This window comes from Vipera berus, assembly GCF_964194415.1.
Source record: "Vipera berus genome assembly, chromosome: 2".
Taxonomy (NCBI): domain Eukaryota; kingdom Metazoa; phylum Chordata; class Lepidosauria; order Squamata; family Viperidae; genus Vipera; species Vipera berus.
In genome coordinates this window covers 167,309,869-167,331,188 of record NC_138203.1, presented here as the reverse complement: position 1 = coordinate 167,331,188, position 21,320 = coordinate 167,309,869, and the positions used below count along the sequence as shown (strand labels likewise).

General features: G+C 40.6%; 1 protein-coding gene across 1 annotated transcript in view; it reads left to right on the top strand.

The window, feature by feature from the left end:
• Positions 1 to 278: 278 nt before the first annotated feature.
• The window catches only part of CACNA1G (calcium voltage-gated channel subunit alpha1 G), a gene marked incomplete at its 5' end in the record, with an annotated part of 457,316 nt that continues 436,274 nt past the window's right edge, over positions 279 to 21,320 (top strand). Inside the window, one exon of the mRNA XM_081320681.1 lies at positions 279 to 532. Coding sequence (XP_081176807.1) covers positions 279 to 532 — 254 coding nt within the window. The remainder of the gene's footprint in view (positions 533 to 21,320) is intronic.

Here is a 21,320-nt window from a genome sequence, read left to right as displayed (position 1 = left end):
CTGGGGGGAAAAACAGACTGCAAAGTGACGAGAAGCACCCAGCCGGCTCAGCCTGGATCCCAATGGGGCGAGAGGACCGGAGGCAGCTGCTCTGCTGGGAGCCCACGACGCCCGGCCGGTTTTGAAGCCCGCTTCTTTTGCCCGCCCCCCCCCCGTCCGCCTCCCGCCCCCCGCTTCGCCTATGGCTAGCGGGGTTTGACGCCTGACAGCGCTCTCGCTTTCCTCAGCCTCTTTCCCTCTTTTGCCACTTGCTCCGAGCGGGGTCTGCTGGCCGGAGGATGGACGAAGATGTTCCGAGAGGAGCCGAGGAGCAGGATCCGGAGGAGGATGCCCGCTCCAAAACCTTCGTCCGCCTTAACGATCTCTCCGGAGATGGAGGTCGCTCGGGTTCCGGGGACAAAGAGAAGGATCCAGGCAGTGGAGAGTCGGACGGGGAAGCGCTCCCTTATCCCGCCCTGGCCCCGACCGTCTTCTTCTACCTGAGCCAGCACAGTCGGCCGAGGAGCTGGTGCTTGAAGATGGTGTGCAACCCATATCCTTTTCTCAAGCCGCCGTCCCGACAGGGGTACGGGCTGGTGCTGCCAAGGGGCACCCTCTCCCAAAATATACCGCCAAGGTAAGTCAGCGAAGTTCTTCCTCGTCCCGCCGGCCCTCGAAACTGGGCCTCCGCGGAAGGGGTGGTTCGCTGAGCGGGGACCAGCAGCCCCCAAGGTTCTCCTGATGGATGCATCTCTGTGCGTGTATTAGGGATTCACATAAGAAAGATCCGGGGCAGCCCAGGTAGGCTTTGTGCTGGCCCCTGGACTCCAATCCGGGAAGGGTGGGCAGCCTGAGTTCGCAAGGCGCCCTACTTGCAATTGCCAAACTTTGAGAAAGCCCTGTTTCCTAGCAGACCCTCCCCCCTCCCCCCCTCTGTGTGTGTGTGTGTGTGCGCGCGCGCGCGCGCCCGTTCTTGTTTGCTTGCACACGCCTGTGTGTGTTGCATCAGTGGCAAGTTCTCCGCCGCTGTGTCTCTCCCGGACGCCTGTCTCCAATTCGTTCCTTGGAAGTTCTTCCAAAAATCTGTGGAAGGGGTTTCTCAATATTTCCTGCTCTACTAGGCAGGGATTTCTCTCTAGGGCTGAAGTCATAACATAAAATTCCAGAAAAATACTAGAAAATGGAAACAATATGTAACTCTCTCTCTCTTTCTCTCTCTCTCTCTCTCTCTCTCTCTCTCTAATGGAAATAAAAACTGCGGAAAGAAAACAAGAGCAGGTCTCTGGTGCGCTCTCCCTCCGAGGCGGATTTGCTGGATTCCCTCTTGCATCGCCTCCTCTCCCCCTCCCCTGCTTCCTCAGCCTTTAGTCGAGGTGGAAAAGAGAGAAAAGGTGAAGCATCCTGAAATGTTTCGTTCATAAAATTCACTGCACCGGATTCATCTCCCCAGCAAGATGGGTTTAGTGATGGTGGGAGTCGTGCCAGTTCTAAAAAGTTCCTCCCCTTCCTTTAAAAACGATCCTGTTTGGGTGTGTGGATTCTGGTTCAGATAATGTTGCAGTTCTCCAAAAGAGAGACAAGCAGTCCATGTTCAGGAAAGCCTTTGGCATAGAAAAGAGCAATGCATCCGTTTATTTATTATACCTGCACATTACAACCCTCCCCCAACCCCAGACACACTCTGAAATGTATTAAAGTTAGTGTTTTCCAGACATTTCTTTCTTTTTCACTTAAGCTGTAGCTGGAGGTAAGCAAACCATACATAAAATCTTTCTATCTTTCTTTCTCCCAACCGTGCAGCTCAAAAGTAGGAGAGAAAAGGAGGGAGACTTGGAATAATAAAGGAGCTTTGGAAAGGTCTCTTCCACTGCAGCATCAAGGGGATGCTCTTCTGCTTCAAAATATAATTACAGCATTTGCATGACAAAAAAAAGAAAGTCTTTCTGGCAAATATGTACACAAAGCTGTTCCTAGCAGTGGCTCTTTTCACAGGCATGCTATATATTATAAGATATGATTACAATTTAAGAACAGGGAGACATGGAGGCTCTGAAAGGCAAAAAGCTGTTTGAAATGTAGTGTTACATCTGTTATTACAAGAGAGGAGGAGGAGACCAATTAGATGGGAAGAAAGACATTTTCCTATTATAGCTTGATTTTCTTCCTACAAAAATCCAACTGAGATTAAGAGGAAAACCATACTAGAGTTCCCACTTATTTGATAGGAGTTTGGCTGGAGTGTGTCCATAGTTTGGTGTAGTTCACACACAATAATAAATCGGCAGCAGAAATGAAGTCTAAATATTAATTCACAAAAAAATAAGAGGCTGGTGGTACTATATTGTAGCTTGCTCAGCCTGTTGTGGCCTAAGAACCAGCAGGGTCTTTCTGTATTTCTAGGATTTCCTGTCTCCTTTTTCTTTTCTTTTTATTTATAAACAGTCTAGTCATATAAATACCCTGGAGAAAATAATCCTACAGAACAAGTCTGCCATTTTGCCCGACAAGAGAAATTCAGATACATCAAAATCTAGCCACAATTTTTGAATTAAAACCTTTTTGAAATATTTTAATGACTATGATTTCTTTGAAAGACTCTTGAAGGCTACAGTTGTAAGAAAGCTGACTGTAGTCTGGTTCCTCACTTGGAAACCATAAGAGAGGTAATTGAATTCAGCTTTATTGAACATTAACAGCTAATCCGTATTGTGCCACACACCAGATGGATCAAAGAGAGTTAAGTAAGTATGGACATGAGATAAATTTATGATGTAGACAAGACGGATAGAGTTAAGCCCACTCCCCAACTATGAATTTAGCACTAGAAGACTAGAAAATAGACAGAAAATGAAATGATGGATCGCAAAGTTTGCTAGTCCATCTCTCATTGTATGAATTGTTCAAATTCAATCAATCCGGAGGTGGGCCTACAAGAAGATACGCATTTTTATTAAAACAGATCTTGTACACCCGTTCTAAACATCAAGTTTATATGTTCTGTCTGGGTTCTGCATTTTGCTTTCTAACTGGGTCAGTTTTCTGTGGAGGGAAAGGCAAGACACGTTATATGAAGCATGCCTGTCTGTAACTATTTTTTTCTGATCCAAAATAAAACCTAACTTGAGGAAAAATCCCAAAATTCTGGTGAAATTTGGGCTTCTTAATAACAGGCATCTGCTCTGGTTTTCACTCTTCAGTTTTTTACTTAGAATTTCTGAAGTAGCAGCTCTAGGCACATATCTATAAAGCAATATTGAGGTAAATCTAACCAAAGTATATATTTTTCCCACCAATCCTCTTTATGTTTCCAGTGAACAGTATATGGTATCTAGGACAGTTCAACTGAACATGACATTTTAGACAGAAACCCCAGGAGCACCTTTCTCTCATCCTAGTTCTAAAACTAGGATAATAGCAAACAAAGAAGTTAACAACTTACTGACTTTTAATATTGCCCCAAATCAATTGCCTAAGGTCACAACCTCACTATGCCAAGGTATAAGACCTTTAATAAAGAGTGAGCAAGCCTGGCTGATTCCATTTGAATGTGATGTGTTGGTGAGTTAAGAACTTGAGGTATCATGAGCTTGAGATATGGGGGGGGGGTTGAGTTGGGGGTGCTGTATGTTTTTCGGTTTATAACCTCAATAGAAAGTAATTTGTGCTGAAACCCCAATGCTGAAACAATTCCTAAATAAACTTTTGCTGCCTTGGAGAGTTGTAAAATATTGTTTTTTAAAAAACGTATTTGGGCTAACCCCATGTCTTAGAATCTGATCCAAACAACTCTTCTTAGAAGTTCATAGGCAAGGAAAGATATTTTTCAGCATTCATGTCTTGTTGATAATGTTCAATGCTACAGCTAGGGGTGCCGGCAGTTTTATTACTGGGTGCTGTATATAATCTATATTCCCAGAGAGGTTTTTTGTCATTTATTTTTTAAATATTTTTTAAAGAGCTTATCTGAATCTCAACATTTTCATTAATATTCCTGGATTTATTTTTTTCTTCACTTTTTTCTCATTGTGAATATTTTGTTCTCTTAATTTTTTTTCTGCCTGTAAATTGAGCAGTTATGATTATTTTTTAATTCTTTATGACTGATATATGTGTTTGATCTTTTATGTTTACCATTTTTTTCCAAGAAAAATTCAGTAGCAGAGTTTGTTTCCAGGGTGCTGCTAAATGGATGATAAAGAGATGATTGAAATGATAGGTTTTGAAAATACTCATGTATAGCCTGATTGTCTTGTAGAATTATGCATGCTTTGCAGTATCATCAGTGTACACTTACAATCTCTGTAAAATGGGGATAATAACTACCATCAGAATTTCCTATGTAATTCAGTACATCAAAGCATAAAAAATTTCACATATGCAACAAACAAAATTCTGGGATGCATCACTAGAAGGGTCACCAGCAGGAAAAATGGGGTTGTAATCCCGCTATATAGGGCTTCAGCCAGACCTCATATGGAATACTGTGTGCAATTCTGGAGATTTCACTTTAAAAAAAGATACTGCTAAGATTGAGCGAGTCCAGAGAAGGGCAACAAAAATGGTGCAAGGTCTGAGGGATGAAACATATCAGAAGAGACTGGAAGAACTGAATGTGTACAGCCTGGAGAACAGAAGGGAAAGGGTGTGGGCTTGACTGAAACCTTTAAATATATTAAGGGCATGAATCAGGTTCTAGAAGGCAGCGTTTTCAATACTGAGCAAAAAAGAAGAACACGGGGGCGTAATGTCAAACTGACCGGAGGGAAGTTCAAAAGTAATATTAGAATGTATTACTTCCCAGAAAGAGTATTGGAAGCTTGGAACCAACTTCCTGTAGGTGGGTCAGTCATCAGTAACTGAGTTTAAACATGCTTGGGATAAAGACATGAACATCATCCGACAAATTTTTTTAATAATAATAATAATAATAATAATAATAATAATAATAATAATAATAATAATAATAATAATAATAATAATAATAATACAAATAAACTTAAAGGGCAGACTCGATGGATCACTAACTCTTTTTCTGCCATCAGTTTTCTATGCTGTAAGCCGAGATTGTAAAATTTCTACATAAAGGGAAATAGAAAGCAAAGCTGATACTATGGGAATGATGTGACTGAGAAAGCCAGTCTTGTGATGTGATAGTGTGATTATTACATCTAGAAGGATATCTGACTTTAGTAGTCTTCCCGCTTATAATCCATAAGCGTGTTTACTCAAACGTAAGCTATGCTGAACTTACAAATAGGACTGACATCCAAGTTCTCTTATTTAGGATTAGGCTGTAAGCCTGGGTGACATTTGTAAATTGACTTGGTTTGCTATGCCACACAACACTCTTTCTTCTTGAAGCCCATCACCAGATTTCTCAGGTCAGGATAAATGCTTTTTTAAGTAATGTGGCCCTAAAAACAAATCAACAAGGCAAAACCAATAGCCTTTCTGTCTTTGGGGAAATGCACATTATTTAAAAAGCCTCCCACTGGGCACCTGCAGGCTTTGGTTCAAAGCAAGGCAGTTACTAATCACAGGCTGGCAAGCCAGAGACAAAGTAAAGAGTAGGGGATCATTGGGCCATGCTGAGCATAAGATGTGGGGAAGCAGAAGTTGTTTGCAGCAACATCAAAGAAAATTAAAAAGTATAATGCATGCTTTGCTTTGTGAAGAGCAAGGGGACTGTTCTTTTTCTTCTTAGAGTATTGATCAGAGCTTCCTGAAAAGATTTAAATAAATGCCATTAAATCAGTTGGCATCTCCCTTCCTTTTGGAAGTATATGACTACTTTTCATTTTAATTAGTGTTTGCTGCTGGGAGCTTGGATGTTTGCTTGTTTATGGCTTTCCCTGCCACCTCATTAGTTTACTTGTTTTGGAAGGTATCTTGCTGCATACCAATATTGAAAATTCGTGTGAATGAATGAATCAGTCCTAATTTGGATGCAGTCGGGTTAGCCGCAGTTTTCCAGTCTATTTGGCAGTTCTAAGAAGGGGAGGTGGGCTAGATTTCAGGTGATCTGTGACTGAAATGTCCTCCGATCCACAGTTGTTGAGAAGAGATGAAGACATCATCAATATAGAGTCATCTTATAGGGTGACATAAAAAATTAATAAATAAAATAAAATCCTAAAACAGTTGATTGTGTAAGCCTTGCCTTATACTGTTTTGTCCTTTGGAAAAAGTTATCTAAAGCAGGGGTGTCCAACTTTGGCAGGTTTAAGATTTGTGGACTTCAACTGCCAGAATTCCCCAGCCAAAGCAAAAGGTATTTCATGATCCTTACCACAACTGAACTGTATGATCAGAGGTATATAAAGCAGGATGCGGTTCCTTCAAATATCACGAAGGGTTTTGGGCAAAATGTTTGCAGTCATGCAAGAAATCTGACAAATATCTAAAGAATGTAGGTGTTCTCTTGAAATCCCCAATCTTGCCAACTGTGGACCATTTCAGAGGACAGGCTCATTGACAATGAGAAAATAACTATTATGCAAAGTTCAGATGATGAGCTTTTGTGAGATGCCATCTGCTTCCTTCCTATTTACCTTCATTGGTTTCCCCCTTGCCCTTTATTAATTCAATTAATTTGCCAGCTTTATTTTATTTGTCAGACAAGGACAGATTGCGGAAACATAGTCCCCCAGTTTGGCAGCCCTTACTTACCCGTGTGGGCTTTTGTCATATGGTAATATAAATGATAAAAGTTTGCCATTTTCTTGGGGGCCTGGGTGTTCTGCCAGCCCTGGTCCTGTGCCCCTGGCTTCCTTTTTGTGTCTCTGAGCTAAGGCAAGTCTTGGAAGTAAACTACACTTGGCTGGAGCATGTTGTGATCATCTACATAGGACTAAAGTTGGAGAAATTCTCCCATACAGCTCCTTCAAAGCTAGGAGCTATTTGTTTTTCCCTTGAAATTTGACTGAGGATGAAGGCAACCTTCCCTCTCTCTTTCTCACTCATGCATATATACAGTTGCAGATTTGGGTTCCAACCAAAAGAACACACAGTAGTACAGAGCCACATCTGGGGGAAATTCTTTGTGATGTAGCAGATATTTGAACTGATACTAATTGTACCAATCAAAAAATTCTGTCATCAAAATGGAGCTTTCAGAATGCAAATTAGGACGATCATTTCCCTGACATTCCTGAAAATGTTGCATAGTGTGGTTATAAATCAAAGTATATTTCCTTTGGATTGTGAATTGGGTTTCCTAATGTGCCAGATTCTCTGGCTGGCAGATTAAAGGCAGCTTGAATTCCTGCTACCTGCAATATCCCCCTCAACTTAACTCAGGCTATATAAGTTGAATGGAAAGGCCAGGTCTCCTTAAACTCATGCATGTAGCCTAATCATACGGCACAAAAATTGTCCTGAACTTAGGACAATTTATTACCATCAGGTTTTCTGATGTTGCATTGTGTTACAGTTTAATCTAGTATTTGCTTATACTTTTACTCCTCAAAATTCCTCCCCTCTTTGCCCTTTGATATTAATAGTGGCATTTGGTATTATCTTAACCAGTGCTTTCTTTGTAAAAGAAAAAGGTGCAGGAACTCACACGTGTCATACAACCTGCCTTGCCTACCCTACAAGGTTCCATCCAAAAAAGGTGCCGGAACTCCGTTCTGAGCGTTCTATGAGAAAAAAAGCCCTGATCTTAACTATGGTGAAATGTACTTTTCCATGAAACTCACCTTTTGGAGTTCTGGAAGAAACATCTTGCAGAGGATATTACATAACTCAAGTAAGGAATCAGCAGCCCTCCAGATGTTCTTGTGGATAGCTCCAATCATCCCTGACTATAGACTTTTCTGATTGGGACTGACAGAAGCAGTCTGTTCTGTACCAGCCTACTACCGGCCCTGCAGATAAGGCAGGGACAACCACTTTACAAGAAGGCAAGAGGCTGGAACTAAGCCTGCCAAATTTATGGACACAAAAGCAAACAGAGCAAAACAAGACACGAACCATGAAACAGGAGCTATTCAAACGGTTGCCTTCAGCAAACCAGCCCTCCCACGCATTCCCCTTTTAAACAGTTCAGGGCGTGGCTTCTCTCTGCCTCCTTCCGAGGTGCCCCATTGCCTTCCTCTGTTTACTCCTGATTGACTGCCTCCTTCGTCGGGCGTCCTTGAACAGGGCCAGCTGTGGGTCATCTTCATCCACGCTGTCAGGCTCACACAGCTGGGTCTGCGTCGTAACCAGATGGGAGGGGCCTGGCTGAGGGCTCTCATCAGCAAGCTCTCCAACAACCTCAGCAACCTCTCCAACACCCCCCTCCTCCTCCTCTGAATCGTCCGACCCAACTGCCGAACCCACAGGCTGACCCTGAATCACAACACAGTTTGATAACATATGGATGGCTGCAGATTCTGTATCTATGGGCTACCTTATTCCTGTGTTGGGTCTTCTCTATTTTTAAAAGATTCAGAAGGTGAAATATTCTTCCTATCACAGCTTAGTGGACATAGCTCCATTGCATTTTGGCTTTCTGTGGAATCAAAATATAGATCCTCCATTGTCAAGTGCCAGGGTCATCTCCTACACTCCGTAAGGCAAAAGAGATTCTACTTGTATGTACTACATGCTGTGCTATTCTCTCTCTCTCTGTGTGTGTGTGTGTGTGTGTGTGTGTGTGTGTTTGTGTGTGTATGTGTAGGCAGTGTGATCTACTGTTTAAGCTCCAGGCTAGAAACCAGGAGACTGTGAATTCTAGTTCCACCTTAGCCATGAAAGCAAGCAGGGTAATTTGGACCAGTCACTTTCTCTTAGCCCAAGTCACCTTGTTGTGGGGAAAATAGGAAGAAGAAGGAATATTGTGTGTGTTTGTTGCCTTGTAAAAAATAACAAAGGCAGGATACAGATAAATAAATAACTAAATAATAAAATAAATGAAAGAGAACAAGTAACCTCTTGGTCATTGGACTGATAAAGTTGGCAAGGCAAAGAGAGAGCCAGAGACAAAAAGAACTTTATTCCTGTTCCTTGAAAGAAGATCTTGAAGGAAACTTCCTTTGGTATTTGTCTTCTCGTGAAAAACAGTGGCATCCTATTGGCTCTAGTCTCTGGAAAATACAGAAAAGAGGGAAAGGGAGATGACATAGCAGATCTACCAATGAACAGTCGAATGCTTCTCTCCTCAATTTTGTAGCTCCTGTTTCAGTAGGAAAGGAAAGGGGTTGCAGCATCTGGGAGAAGCTGATCCTGGTATCCTCTAGCACAGCGTTTCCCAACCTTAGGAACTTGAAGATGCGTGGACTTCAACTCCCAGAATTCCCCAGCCAGCATAGCTGGCTGGGGAATTCTGGGAGTTGAAGTCCACGCATCTTCAAGTTCCTAAGGTTGGGAAACGCTGCTCTAGCAGAATACCTCAGACAGACAACCTGAAAAGCATCAGTATGAAGCAGCTGGTGGGGGATTATCTGTCAAACTCAGAACTCTGGAGAAATCAACTATGCATTCTCTTCAAGGATGCTTCTCCAACAACCTGGTTGAATTCTGCCTTGTCACCTCACCGCTCAAGATGGGAATCCAGTTATTTAACTGGATGGGTACAGAGATTGTGAGGTTCGGTTAACCCCTGGAATGCTGCAAAAAAAAGCTAGGGACAACCTTCTACCATTGTTGGTCTTCAAGAAAAAAAATGTAAGAATAATTCAAGCTATTAATCAGCTGTTAGAAATAGGTACCAGACAGTCTATCTGTGAGAGAGCTACCCACTTTTCATCTTTTTTACCATCTGAAAACTGAAGAAAACTCTGAACCTCAAAGCGTTCAGCCAGTTCATCAGAGAATGTTCGAGATTAAGGGCTCAGCAATCAAGGCAGATGCAATCCCAGAGAACATTTTTGATATTAGTAGATCTGCTGGAAGTCTGTCTCTGTGTCCCTCTGCAGATTTCTATTTGCCAAGGTGAGCATAGTGCTAACTGACTTCATGATGAGAACTAAATACATGCATTTATCAGCACATATGGTCAGTTCCCCTTCATGGATTACTGCCTCCCTTTCATGGATTACTGCCTTGTCATGGCGAAGGGGCTTGCGAATTTAAATGAAGCTATGAGCTATGTCATGCAGGGCCACCAAAGACAGAAAGGTCATAGCAGAGAGTTCTGACAAAACATGATCCACTGGAGAAGGAAATGGCAACCCACTCCAGTATCTTTGCTATGCAAACCCTATGGACAGTACCAAAAGGCAAAACAATATGACGCTGGAAGATGAGCCCCTCAGGTCGGAAGGCATCCAATATGCTACTGGGGAAGAGCAGAGGGCTAGTACTAGTAGCACCAGAAAGAATGAAGTGACTGGACCAAAGCCAAAAGGACGCTCAGCTGTGGATGTATATGGTGGTGAAAGGAAAGTCCGATGCTGCAAAGATTTTTTCTCCATAGGAACCTGGAATGTAAGATCCATGAATCAAGGCAAGCTGGACATGGTCAAACAAGAGATGACAAGACTGAGCATCAACATCTTAGGAATCAGCGAATTAAAATGGACAATGGGTGAATTTAATTCAGATGACCATCAGGTATACTACTGTGGGCAAGAATCCCTCAGAAGAAATGAAGTGGCCTTCATAGTCAATAAAAGAGTAGGAAAAGCAATACTGGGATACAATCCCCAAAATGACAGAATGATCTCAGTTAGAATCCAAGGCAAACCATTCAATATCACAGTAGTCCAAGTCTATGCCCCAACCACAAGTGCTGAATAGGATGAAATTGACCAGTTCTATGAAGCCCTACAGCACTTTATAGAACTAACACCAAAAAATGATGTTCTTATCATCATGGGAGATTGGAATGCTAAAGTAGGAAGCCAAAAGGTAACTGGAATAATAGGCAAGTTTGGCCTTGGAGTACAAAATGAAGCAGGGCACAGGCTGATAGAATTTTGTCAAGAGAATACGATGGTCATAGCAAACACTCTTTTCCAACAACCCAAGAGATGGCTCTACACATGGACCTCACCAGACGGTCAACATAGAAATCAGATTGACTGTGTGCTCTGCAGACAAAGATGGAGAAGCTCTATACAGTCAGTAAAAACAAGACCAGGAGCTGACTGTGGCTCAGACCATGAGCTTCTTGTTGCAAAGTTTAGGCTTAAACTGAAGAAAGTAGGGAAAAGCACTAGGCCACTCAGATGGGAATTAAATCATATCCCCATTGAATATACAGTAGAGGTGACAAATAGATTTAAGGAATTAGATCTGATAGACAGAGTGCTTGAAGAACTATGCGCGGAGGTTCGCAACATTGTACAAGAGGTAGCAACTAAAACCATCCCAAAGAAAAAGAAATGCACGAAAGCAAAATGGCTGTCTGAGGAAGCTTTGCAAATAGCTGAGGAAAGGAGGGAAGCGAAAGGCAAGGGAGAAAAAGAAAGATACGCCCAGTTGAATGCAGAATTCCAGAGAATAGCTAGAAGAGATAAGAATGCCTTCTTAAATGAACAGTGCAAAGAAATAGAAGAAAACAATAGAATAGGGAGGACCAGAGATCTTTTCAAGAAAATTGGAGAGATGAAGGGAACGTTTCATGCAAAAATGGGCATGATAAAGGACCAAAATGGCAGGGACCTAACAGAGGCAGAAGAGATTAAGAAGAGGTGGCAAAATTACACAGAAGAACTATACAAGAATGAGCTTAACGACCCTGATAACCACGATGAGGTGGTCACTGACTTCAAGCGAGACATCCTAGAATATGAAGTGAAGTGGGCCTTAGAAAAACTGAGCAACAACAAAGCCAGTGGAGGTGACAGTATTCCAGCTGAGCTATTCAAAATCTTAAGAGACGATGCAGTAAAAGCTACACTCAATTTGCCAGCAAATTTGGAAAACTCAACAGTGGCCACAAGATTGGAAAAGATCAGTTTACATTCCAATTCCAAAGAAAGGCAGTGCCAAAGAATGTTCAAAGTATCACACCATTGCACTCATTTCACATGCTAGTAAAGTTATGCTTAAAATCCTACAAGCTAGACTCCAGCAGTATGTGGATCGAGAACTACCAGAAGTACAGGCAGGATTTCGAAGAGGCAGAGGAACTAGAGATCAAATTGCCAACATATGCTTGATCATGGAGAAAGCTAGGGAGTTCCAGAAAAACATCTACTTCTGCTTCATTGACTATGCTAAAGCCTTTAATTGTGTGGATCACAACAAACTGTGGCAAGTTCTTAAAGAGATGGGCGTACCAGACCATTTTATTTGTCTCTTGAGAAACCTATATGCAGGTCAAGAAGCAACAGTGAGAACTGGACACGGAACCACTGATTGGTTCAAAATTGGGAAAGGAGTCCGGCAAGGCTGTATACTGTCGCCCTGCCTATTTAACTTATATGCAGAGCACATCATGAGAAAGGCAGGGCTAGATGAATCAAAAGTTGGAATTAAGATTGCCGAGAGAAATATCAACAATCTAACATATGCAGATGATACCACTCTAATGGCAGAAAATGAAGAATTAAAGAGCCTCTTGTTGTGAGTGAAGAAGGAGAGTGCAAAAGTTGGGTTGAACCTTAACATTAAGAAAACCAAGATCATGGCATCTGGACCTCTCAATTCCTGGCAAATAGAATGGGAAGAAATGGAAGTAGTGACAGATTTTATTTTCCTGGGCTTCAAGATCATTGCAGATGGGGACTGTAGCCAAGAAATTAAAAGACGCTTGCTCCTGGGGAGGAAAGCAATGGCAAATCTAGACAGCACACTAAAAAGCAGAGACATCACCCTGTCAACAAAAGTGCGTATAGTCAAGGCTATGGTCTTCCCAGTTGCAATGTATGGCAGTGAAAGTTGGACCATAAGAAAGCCTGAGCATCAAAGAATTGAGGCCTTTGAACTATGGTGCTAGAGAAGACTCCTGCGAGTCCCTTGGACTGCAAGGCGATCAAACCGGTCAGTCCTAGAGGAGATCAACCCTCACTGCTCTTTAGAAGGTCAGATCCTGAAGCTAAAACTCAAATACTTTGGCCACCTAATGAGAAGGAAGGACTCACTGGAGAAGAGCTTAATGCTGGGAAAGTGTTGAGGGCAAGAGAAGAGAGAAGAAGGGGACGACAGAGAATGAGGTGGCTGGATGGAGTCACTGAAGCAGTAGGCGTGAGCCTAAATGGACTCCAGAAGATGGTAGAGGACAGGAAGGCCTGGAGGAACGTTGTCCATGGGGTCGTGATGGGTTGGACACGGCTTCGCAGCTAACAACAACAACATGGTCAGTTACGAATTAGAGCAACATCCATGGATTTGTATAGGACACAGTCAATGCTTCCCTCCATTCAAATGGATGCTACACCTAAGAGTCCTATAGAAAAGAAGCTTTCTCTGTCACTAGAACACAGAACAGAACTACATTGGGCAGTTAGAGGAATTCTCATCTCACTGGGTCCACCTATCATGAAACTGGCTAACCTGCAGGGAGATTATAGTTTACACAGACTTGATTGCATAGTTATGTCAGTGTCCTTACCAGTGTCCAAAGGCTTCTACTATTGCCACCAGATACCATTCCCATAAGAGATGGGTAAATATCTATGTTGTTATCTAATAACAGCCAATCTATTTTAGTCTTGCTCAAGTAAACAATGCCAGACTTTCTGGTTAGGGAGGTACTCGGGTAATCTATCAGTGCAGGGACTATGGGCAAACTATTAAATGTCCCTCCTCATCATTTGGCTGGAACTCAAAAGTAGCCTTTGTGGCTCTGGTTAGCTTGGCACTCACAATTAGAGTGTTATGTCTTGGTGTACCTGGATAGCAAGAGCACAACAAAATTGCCAGGCAGGTTCCAGATCCAAGGAGTTAAAGAAAGTGGTCCACCTAAAGTCCCAAACACAGAGAAATTTCCATTTGGTATCATCAGCTTGCAAAAAAAGTCATCCACGACTGTCACAGTGGATTAGCCAAATCAAGAGCTGACCTCGTTAGAAATGCACGTAATTGAGAAATAAAATGCTGCTTCTCTCAGTTTTATGGCAACACTGCTGAAGAGGTAAATTAACTCTCATCACCATTGCCTCTGAACCCATTCTAAGTTTTCCCTCTAGTTTCAGCATTCACCAGAGTGGTATGCAAGAGGCCATGATAAGTCCAACTAACAAATTCATTCAGATGATCCCATTGTGGGCTGCTCTTCAATAAATAAAAAGGAACAAATGCATAGTCATTAATATTGAAGAATGCATAGGCTGTGCTTCTAAAAACTATTCAACCAATCCCTTTGTGCAAAGGAAGACAGCCTCTTGCCCTGCAAATGCTTTGGGATACAGGTCCCATTGGCTGGGGACAACTGGCTGGGGCTGGTGAGACTTCCTGCCAAACATCTGGAATTTGTCTTCTTTGCCCTGCCCTTACATCAGCAGCTAAACATATTCTCAAGCAGTGAGCCTAGCAAAGACTCTGCCTGGAACTTCTTGCTGGCCAGTTGATGTGGACCTTGACTAGGGTTTTCTTTGTGGCTAATGCTTCTGATATGATTGTCCTTCCTAGAATGGTGTAATTGGCCTGTGTGTTGTTCAGTTTTGATGACAAAAACATCATTTTTCTCTGATGAGAGATTGCGGATGCCATACCAACAGCTAGTTCTAACTTGTATTTTTTATTGCTTTCCTCTATATGATTAGTTTGCATCTGTTTTATCATATTTTGTATCATATGGAGGGATGAAAAGCGGTATATATAATCATACTAAAGTCACTTCCCACTGTTGCCAGACAATGACTTCTATTCTATAATCCCTCTCATGAGACAATCTTAGCAAGATTTTATATCATCACTGACATAGTAAGGCTACACTGTTTGGGTTGCAGAAAATGACCACTAGATGATAGCCAAGAGGTAAGAAAACTCTATTCAATACCCTTTGCTGCCCTCTAGTACTAATATGCATATCTTCACTCCAGAATCACAGACCCTTCTTTGTTGGGCAGGCAGCAATAGGCATGGCTTGGACACTGTGGTTCACCAATGTTAACCAAAGAGAAAGCTTACCTTTTCAACCTCTCCTTCTCTTGGAAGATTAAAAATGTAACATAGGCAATTTGTTGTGTTTTCACAACATAACTGAGTGGGCGAAGTTAGCTTAATTGGTGATAGTATGATGCTGTCCTGAGTTGAAGTCCAACCCCATGGGTGGTAGATGATTGAGGCACTTGACTCTTTTTGGTGTTTCCACAATGCTTTGAGCCTGTTATAGAAACAAGGCCATAATGTGGTGCTTGGCTTGAGCTGTAGCATTATGTTGAACTAGGTCACTAAATTTTGTTCAACAAATTATGTATGTTAGATTAGCTTGATGTGTGAATTTATAAGAGTGGTTCATGTGTACAGTTGAGCAGAGTTCGGCGAAATCAGGCATGACAATATCCTCTTAACTGTGTAGTTACAGAATGTTTTTCATGGGCCATAATTATAGTTCAATTATATTGCGCCAGTGTAATAATTATAAAAGGACCATTGCACTGTAAAGATGAGATGATGCAAAGCACTTTGTTGTGAGATGCTACTTTACACAGCTTATTTCCAAACGTCTACATAAATTCCGGCTTTCCACAATTTGAATGCAGATGGTAGTACTGATGTCTGAATCACAATCTTATAGAGGAAACTATCGGAGTGTGCTTGTGGTTGTAATGGGTAATTGTAATCTCTAGTAATTTTCATAATGGATTGTGTGCAATTTTCCATTTTTCCTATTACCTCATGAAAGATGCAGTTATAGTTGAAAAACAAAGGTGTTTTTTTAGAAAATAACACCACCACACAACTCTGTATATCTGGAGCCTTTGTGGTTGCAGAGAGAAGGCTGAAAGCATGATGGCAGTGTATGCTAAATGCTCAGCAAAAAAAAAGTGACATTAACTTCCTATAGGAAGGGATCTTTTTTCACCTGTCACTTAAGGAAGAGTATTTCCCACTGATATATAGAGCTCCAGTCTGAAATCTGGAATCAGTTGATATTTCAGTTACATTTCTGATAGTGTTGTTTTACTATCTTGTGGTGTATGGGACCTTAGAATTCTGAACAAATTTCTAGTTTCAGTTTTGTGGCATTGATGTTTCACAGTGTAAATTATAAGTAGACCTTCCATTAAATCAATAATATCCATTGTAAAGCTGAACCATTTTCTTTGAGTAGTTATCCATTCAAATTTTCTAGCTGTTGTGATGATTTGTACATTCTCTTTACAGCTTCCTGTAGCATAACAGTATCTAAGTACAAAACCTTTTTCATCCAAAGGTTTTAATTATTCTTCAAAGGCCACTTAGATGTATACATGATGGGGTTCATACTAATTTCTTTTGACAGCTGTTATACATCAGAAGGATGTTATGTCAGATGTATAAGAAGAAATGTTGTTCCTGGGAGTGAAGATGAAATTGTGCCCATTGTAGTCTTAATAACAATATCTAATTTGCTGAGCATCTATGTCTCAGTTTCTCTCTGCTAAGGCAGATTACCTCATCCAACCCTGTACTCTATAATTTGGAAAGTTTTGTGCTTGATGCTCTGGCCAACAAATGGCATTAGCACCTTGCAGGATTGAGACCTTTGACTTGAACTGGGAAATATATCAAGTTCTCCTGTCCAATTGAGCAGTAGCCAAATTTGGAATAGCAGAGCCCAGCCAGGTTGTTTTTAGTACCTTGCCCTGCAGAAGAGGCGCTCTGGATGCCTTTCCTTTAGCTGAAAGTATAGCTGACCTTGCAAAGATCAAACAGCTGGGATATAAAAGACTGACTTCCCCAACTGTATTCCAGTCACTGACCAAAGCTTGGCTTTTCCCTTTATCACAGAGATAGCTTCTGTAACTTGATGCATCCTGGATTTGCTAAATACTAGAACTCAGATGTGCATGCCAGAATATACAGCAACAGAGGATAACAGCCAGTGGCTTGCTCATAATCCTAACTCATTTCTGAATCAGCAATAGCATTGCTAGCACTGGAGCTGTAATTATTTGTTCTTCTGAAATCTGTAGGGAAATGCATCATTCTGGCTTCCCATAGTGACAGCTGATAATTCGACTTTGAGAAAACTTTTCAGTGGATTTCACAGAGTCTAATCTCATCTCAAAAGGTTTTGATGGTTTCTCTTTCCTCCCCCCACCCACTCCTTAACACCACAGAGATCTTATAAGCCTGGAACACAGCATCCATCCAGATATTTTTTAGTAAGCAAAGATTGCAAAATGGGGCACCCAAAATGCTGTTTTTAACAATTACACTTCAAAAGATAATGTAGAAACCAAACCCGAGAAGAATCTTCTATAAAAGTGGTTCATTTGGTCCCATGCGTAATGAAACCTACATGAAATAATGAATCATTTTGCATGGATTCATGTTGCCTGGATTAGTGTAGCTGTAATTCATCCAAAAGCCTGGGATTTGCTGAGTCATATGCATCACAATCTTCTTATGTGTGTATATTTTGCTAATGACTTGGAGGAAGTGCTTCAGGCACTTCATGCCAACATTGCACCTCTCTACCATTCCTAGAGTGGCCACACTTTTTTTTTCCAGGTTTGAACAAATGCCTGAAAAATTGGGTCTGCTGAAATGAATAGCAGAGACATACTGTGCTCACGTGAATTCAGAATCCCTCAGTCTATGTTCAAAGAACCTTCTGACCAGACAATCACCATTGGTTTGCCAAGACTGCGCATCCTCATTTCTAAAGATTATAGCAGATAGTTTTAGCCCAATGAAATGGAAATATCTTCCAACCCAACGTAAAGGGTAATGTCACATTACAGTGCAAATGAGAATCGACCAAATGTTTTTAACATAGGAAGCAGCATAAGATGCAATGATTCCCCCGGGCTGGCGGGGGGGGGGGAATCAAGCCATTCATAGTCATATTCTTGGTTTGTTCAGAATTCACACAGGCATGGCAATAAATTTCTGTCCTTCCAGAAACTCAGCCTTGTATTCAGTAACTAGATAACAGCAGAAGCATCCCAACCAAGGTTTGACGCTCTGCTGTTTTATTGTAGACAAGAAATAAGTCATAGGCAATGACTATGAAGGTCTGCCTGCTGCAGAACAAGAAATCAAGCCCTGAGTTTAAGCAATCCCAGAGTTTAAATCCTAAACATTTTCCTCCCATCCTTTCAAGTCAATGGATGTTTGGCCTTTCTATTTTCCAGCCTTGAAATTGGGAATCCCTGCTCCCATTTACACAGGGATTATTTTTGGCCTGAGCACTGCTGGTTTCTACTATCCAGCTTCCGTTTTTAGTGCTTGTCAACCAATATTAGCTCTTAATTAAGACTTTAGATCACTGAGTGAGGCCTATTTTTGAATTTTCCAGGCTTTTGCAAGTCTACATTTGAAAACTGATGTATGTGATACATACAGATTATTTTTCATAAATGTCTGTTCATTATCTTTATTCCTTAGACTAATAATTTTGCAAAATGTTTTGTGTGCATGCAAAGTCTTACTTCAGTATTTTACTATAACATGGACTTCTCTCAAGTTCTCTTTCAGGATATTCAAATGCAAGAAGGGATATACAATAAGAGTATTTTAACATAAGGGTATTTCAATCTTTTTATTCCAAGAAAAATCCATGGCTGTCTACATACTAGTATCATGTTGATACTTTACTGTGATATATGAGTGTAGCATAGACTCTATTTTCTATCCTGATGGTTAATAGGATGCCCACAAGCAATACACCAGAAATGACTTAATATATAATAAATATTTATGTAAACATGCATCATCTAGTTCTAATTTATACAAATTCATATCGTGAGCATGAGCTATAGCATCTGCCTTTCGGATAGAAGTTATTTTACATATTAATTTTATTTTGCAAGCTTTGCTGGCTTTTATAAAATGTTCATGTTCTGTTCAACTGTATACAAACTTACTAGGAGGCAACAGGCAATGTGAATGGGCCTTACATATTGTGCTTTCATAGTCACAAAGAGATTGGCAATACAAAGTTGAAAGGCAACCATTCCCCATTGATTATAAAATAGTTTAAAGAGTTTATCTTTCTTTCTGCAGTTAACAAGCATTTTACCACTAAGAGTCTTTAGAAATTTCAGTTGCTAGGCTAGCCTTTTCACCATATGGCAGTGTCAACTGGAATGCTAAAAGTTAAATGGAATAATATTATATGAATAAATGGAATAGGACTTTGGATTTTTACAGTGCTTTGAGTCTGATTTCAGAAAGGTGCTTCAGAGCCTACAGATAGTCCTCAACATATGAGTGTAGTCAGTGCTTTTTTTGTAAAAGAAAAAGGTGCCGGAACTCACACATGTCATACAACCCACCTTGCCTACTCTACAAGGTTCCATCCAAAAAAGGTGCCGGAACTCCGTTCTGGGCATTCTATGAGAAAAAAAGGCCTGAGTGTAGTAGAGACTGTGCATTACAGTTGTATATCATGATGTTCATAAAATGGGTCATGTGGTTACTAACCAAATGATGTGGTTATTAAGGAAGCCCCACAGTCCTTAAGCAAACACCATGGTTTTTAAGTGAACCAATGGTTCACTATGGGTAGGGCTTTGCCAAAAACTGGAAATAAATGCTGGTTTTCAGTGAAGCTATCACAAAACATGGGCACCTGACTATGGGATGCTGCAAATGACTCTAAAAGCAGCTGTGTTGCCAAGCGCCTGAAGTTCAGTCACTTGACTTTGGAGAGGGCCTGACCATTGGACTATTGTATCTAGGTCATAAGTCCCCTTTATCTGATCATTCATAACTTTGAACAGTCGCTAAGTGACCAGTGATTAGTTGAGGACCACCTGTATGTGTAATACCCGCTTCTAACAGGCTTTAAAGCAGAAACATTTTTTTCCTCAGTTTTGTGGAGTTACTTCAAAGAGCTGCAGAAGGTGGATGGGTGCTCCCATTTACTCTGAAGAATCATGTTGGAACTAAATCAAAAGTTTTCCACAATCCTAACATATAAAGCAAATTCAAATAAAATATGAGTCTTTCGGGAGAAGGGCGGTATATAAATAAATATTATTATTATTATTATTATTATTATTATTATTATTATTATTATTATTATTATTATTATTATTATTATTATTATTATTATTATTATTATTATTATTCAGATTCACATAACATTTACACATTCTAATTTACATGGCCAATTTCAGAATACCTGTAGTTTAAATAGAAATGCAATACTACCATACGGGAGGGAAACTGACTATGTGAATTGTGAGCCTGATCAAACCATTACCAAGGAAATGTTGATCAGGCTTGAAGCAGACAACACTTACCCTTAAAACAAGACACTGTTTTGTAAATAAGACACCTGGCCACCCAGCAAGGAAAGCAGTTTGAGGTTGCAAGTGCTAGAATACGACAAACCCTCCAGATGTCAAATAACTGGATGGGAGAATTATTAGATGAAGGGAAGGGAAACTGGTACACTGCAGATGCTTTTGACTGCATCTCCAATAATCCTTTACCGTTGTCCGTATGCTGGGTGAAGCTGATGGGAAGTGAACTCTAAAACTTTTGGAGGGCACCAGGCTGCCTCTCTTGCATTAGCTGAGCCCTTAAGAAAAAAGACAGCTGTATAAAAAAGCAAATGCAGAGAACCAGAGATTTAGATCTCTCTAAGAAAAGAAGTTTGGTTTCCTTTGTGAGCTTCCAGCAATGTTAATTTGTTCATGAATGAGATGGAAAAGAACTCGTGTTTTAAAAAAATTGTGGGTGAAAGCCAAACTGACAGACTGACTATCTAAACTGAATGTTTGAGTGCTTAGTTGTTGAGAACTTGGGTTCAAACTCCTGGGCATTTTGATGGTGAATTAGAATTGTCTAATAAGGTTTTCCCAGTTGGTTATACATCTTTTCAATGGCAGACAGAGATAACTCCTTCACTGTCAGCTTTTGCCAGTATGAATGGTTTATTAGTTGAGAAGAATTTACAAATTGTTTATTACTACGGTTTATTAGTTGAGAAGAATTTACAAATTGCATGAATTTTTCAAAATATTTAAAATAGCAAATGAGATATTTAAAATAGCAAATGAGGAAGAAAGAGAAGTATACAATTACAACCACTCTAATTCATATTCAGGTCCATGTAGAAGTTGGGAACCTGGATAATTATGTTTAGTCGAGAGTCTATAATAATGAGATATATTGTGTTTCAATTAGCTGGGATACAATTTTCTTTCAACAGAGAAAAACTTGTCTTTTGATGTATACTGGAGAAAGATGGGAGAAAAATCTTGCTGTTTTTTTCCAGTCTTCCTTTTCTGCCTACCAGAACATTGCAAGTTTGAGTCAAAACTCTGTTTTATTCACAGTATATTATTATTTATTTGTTG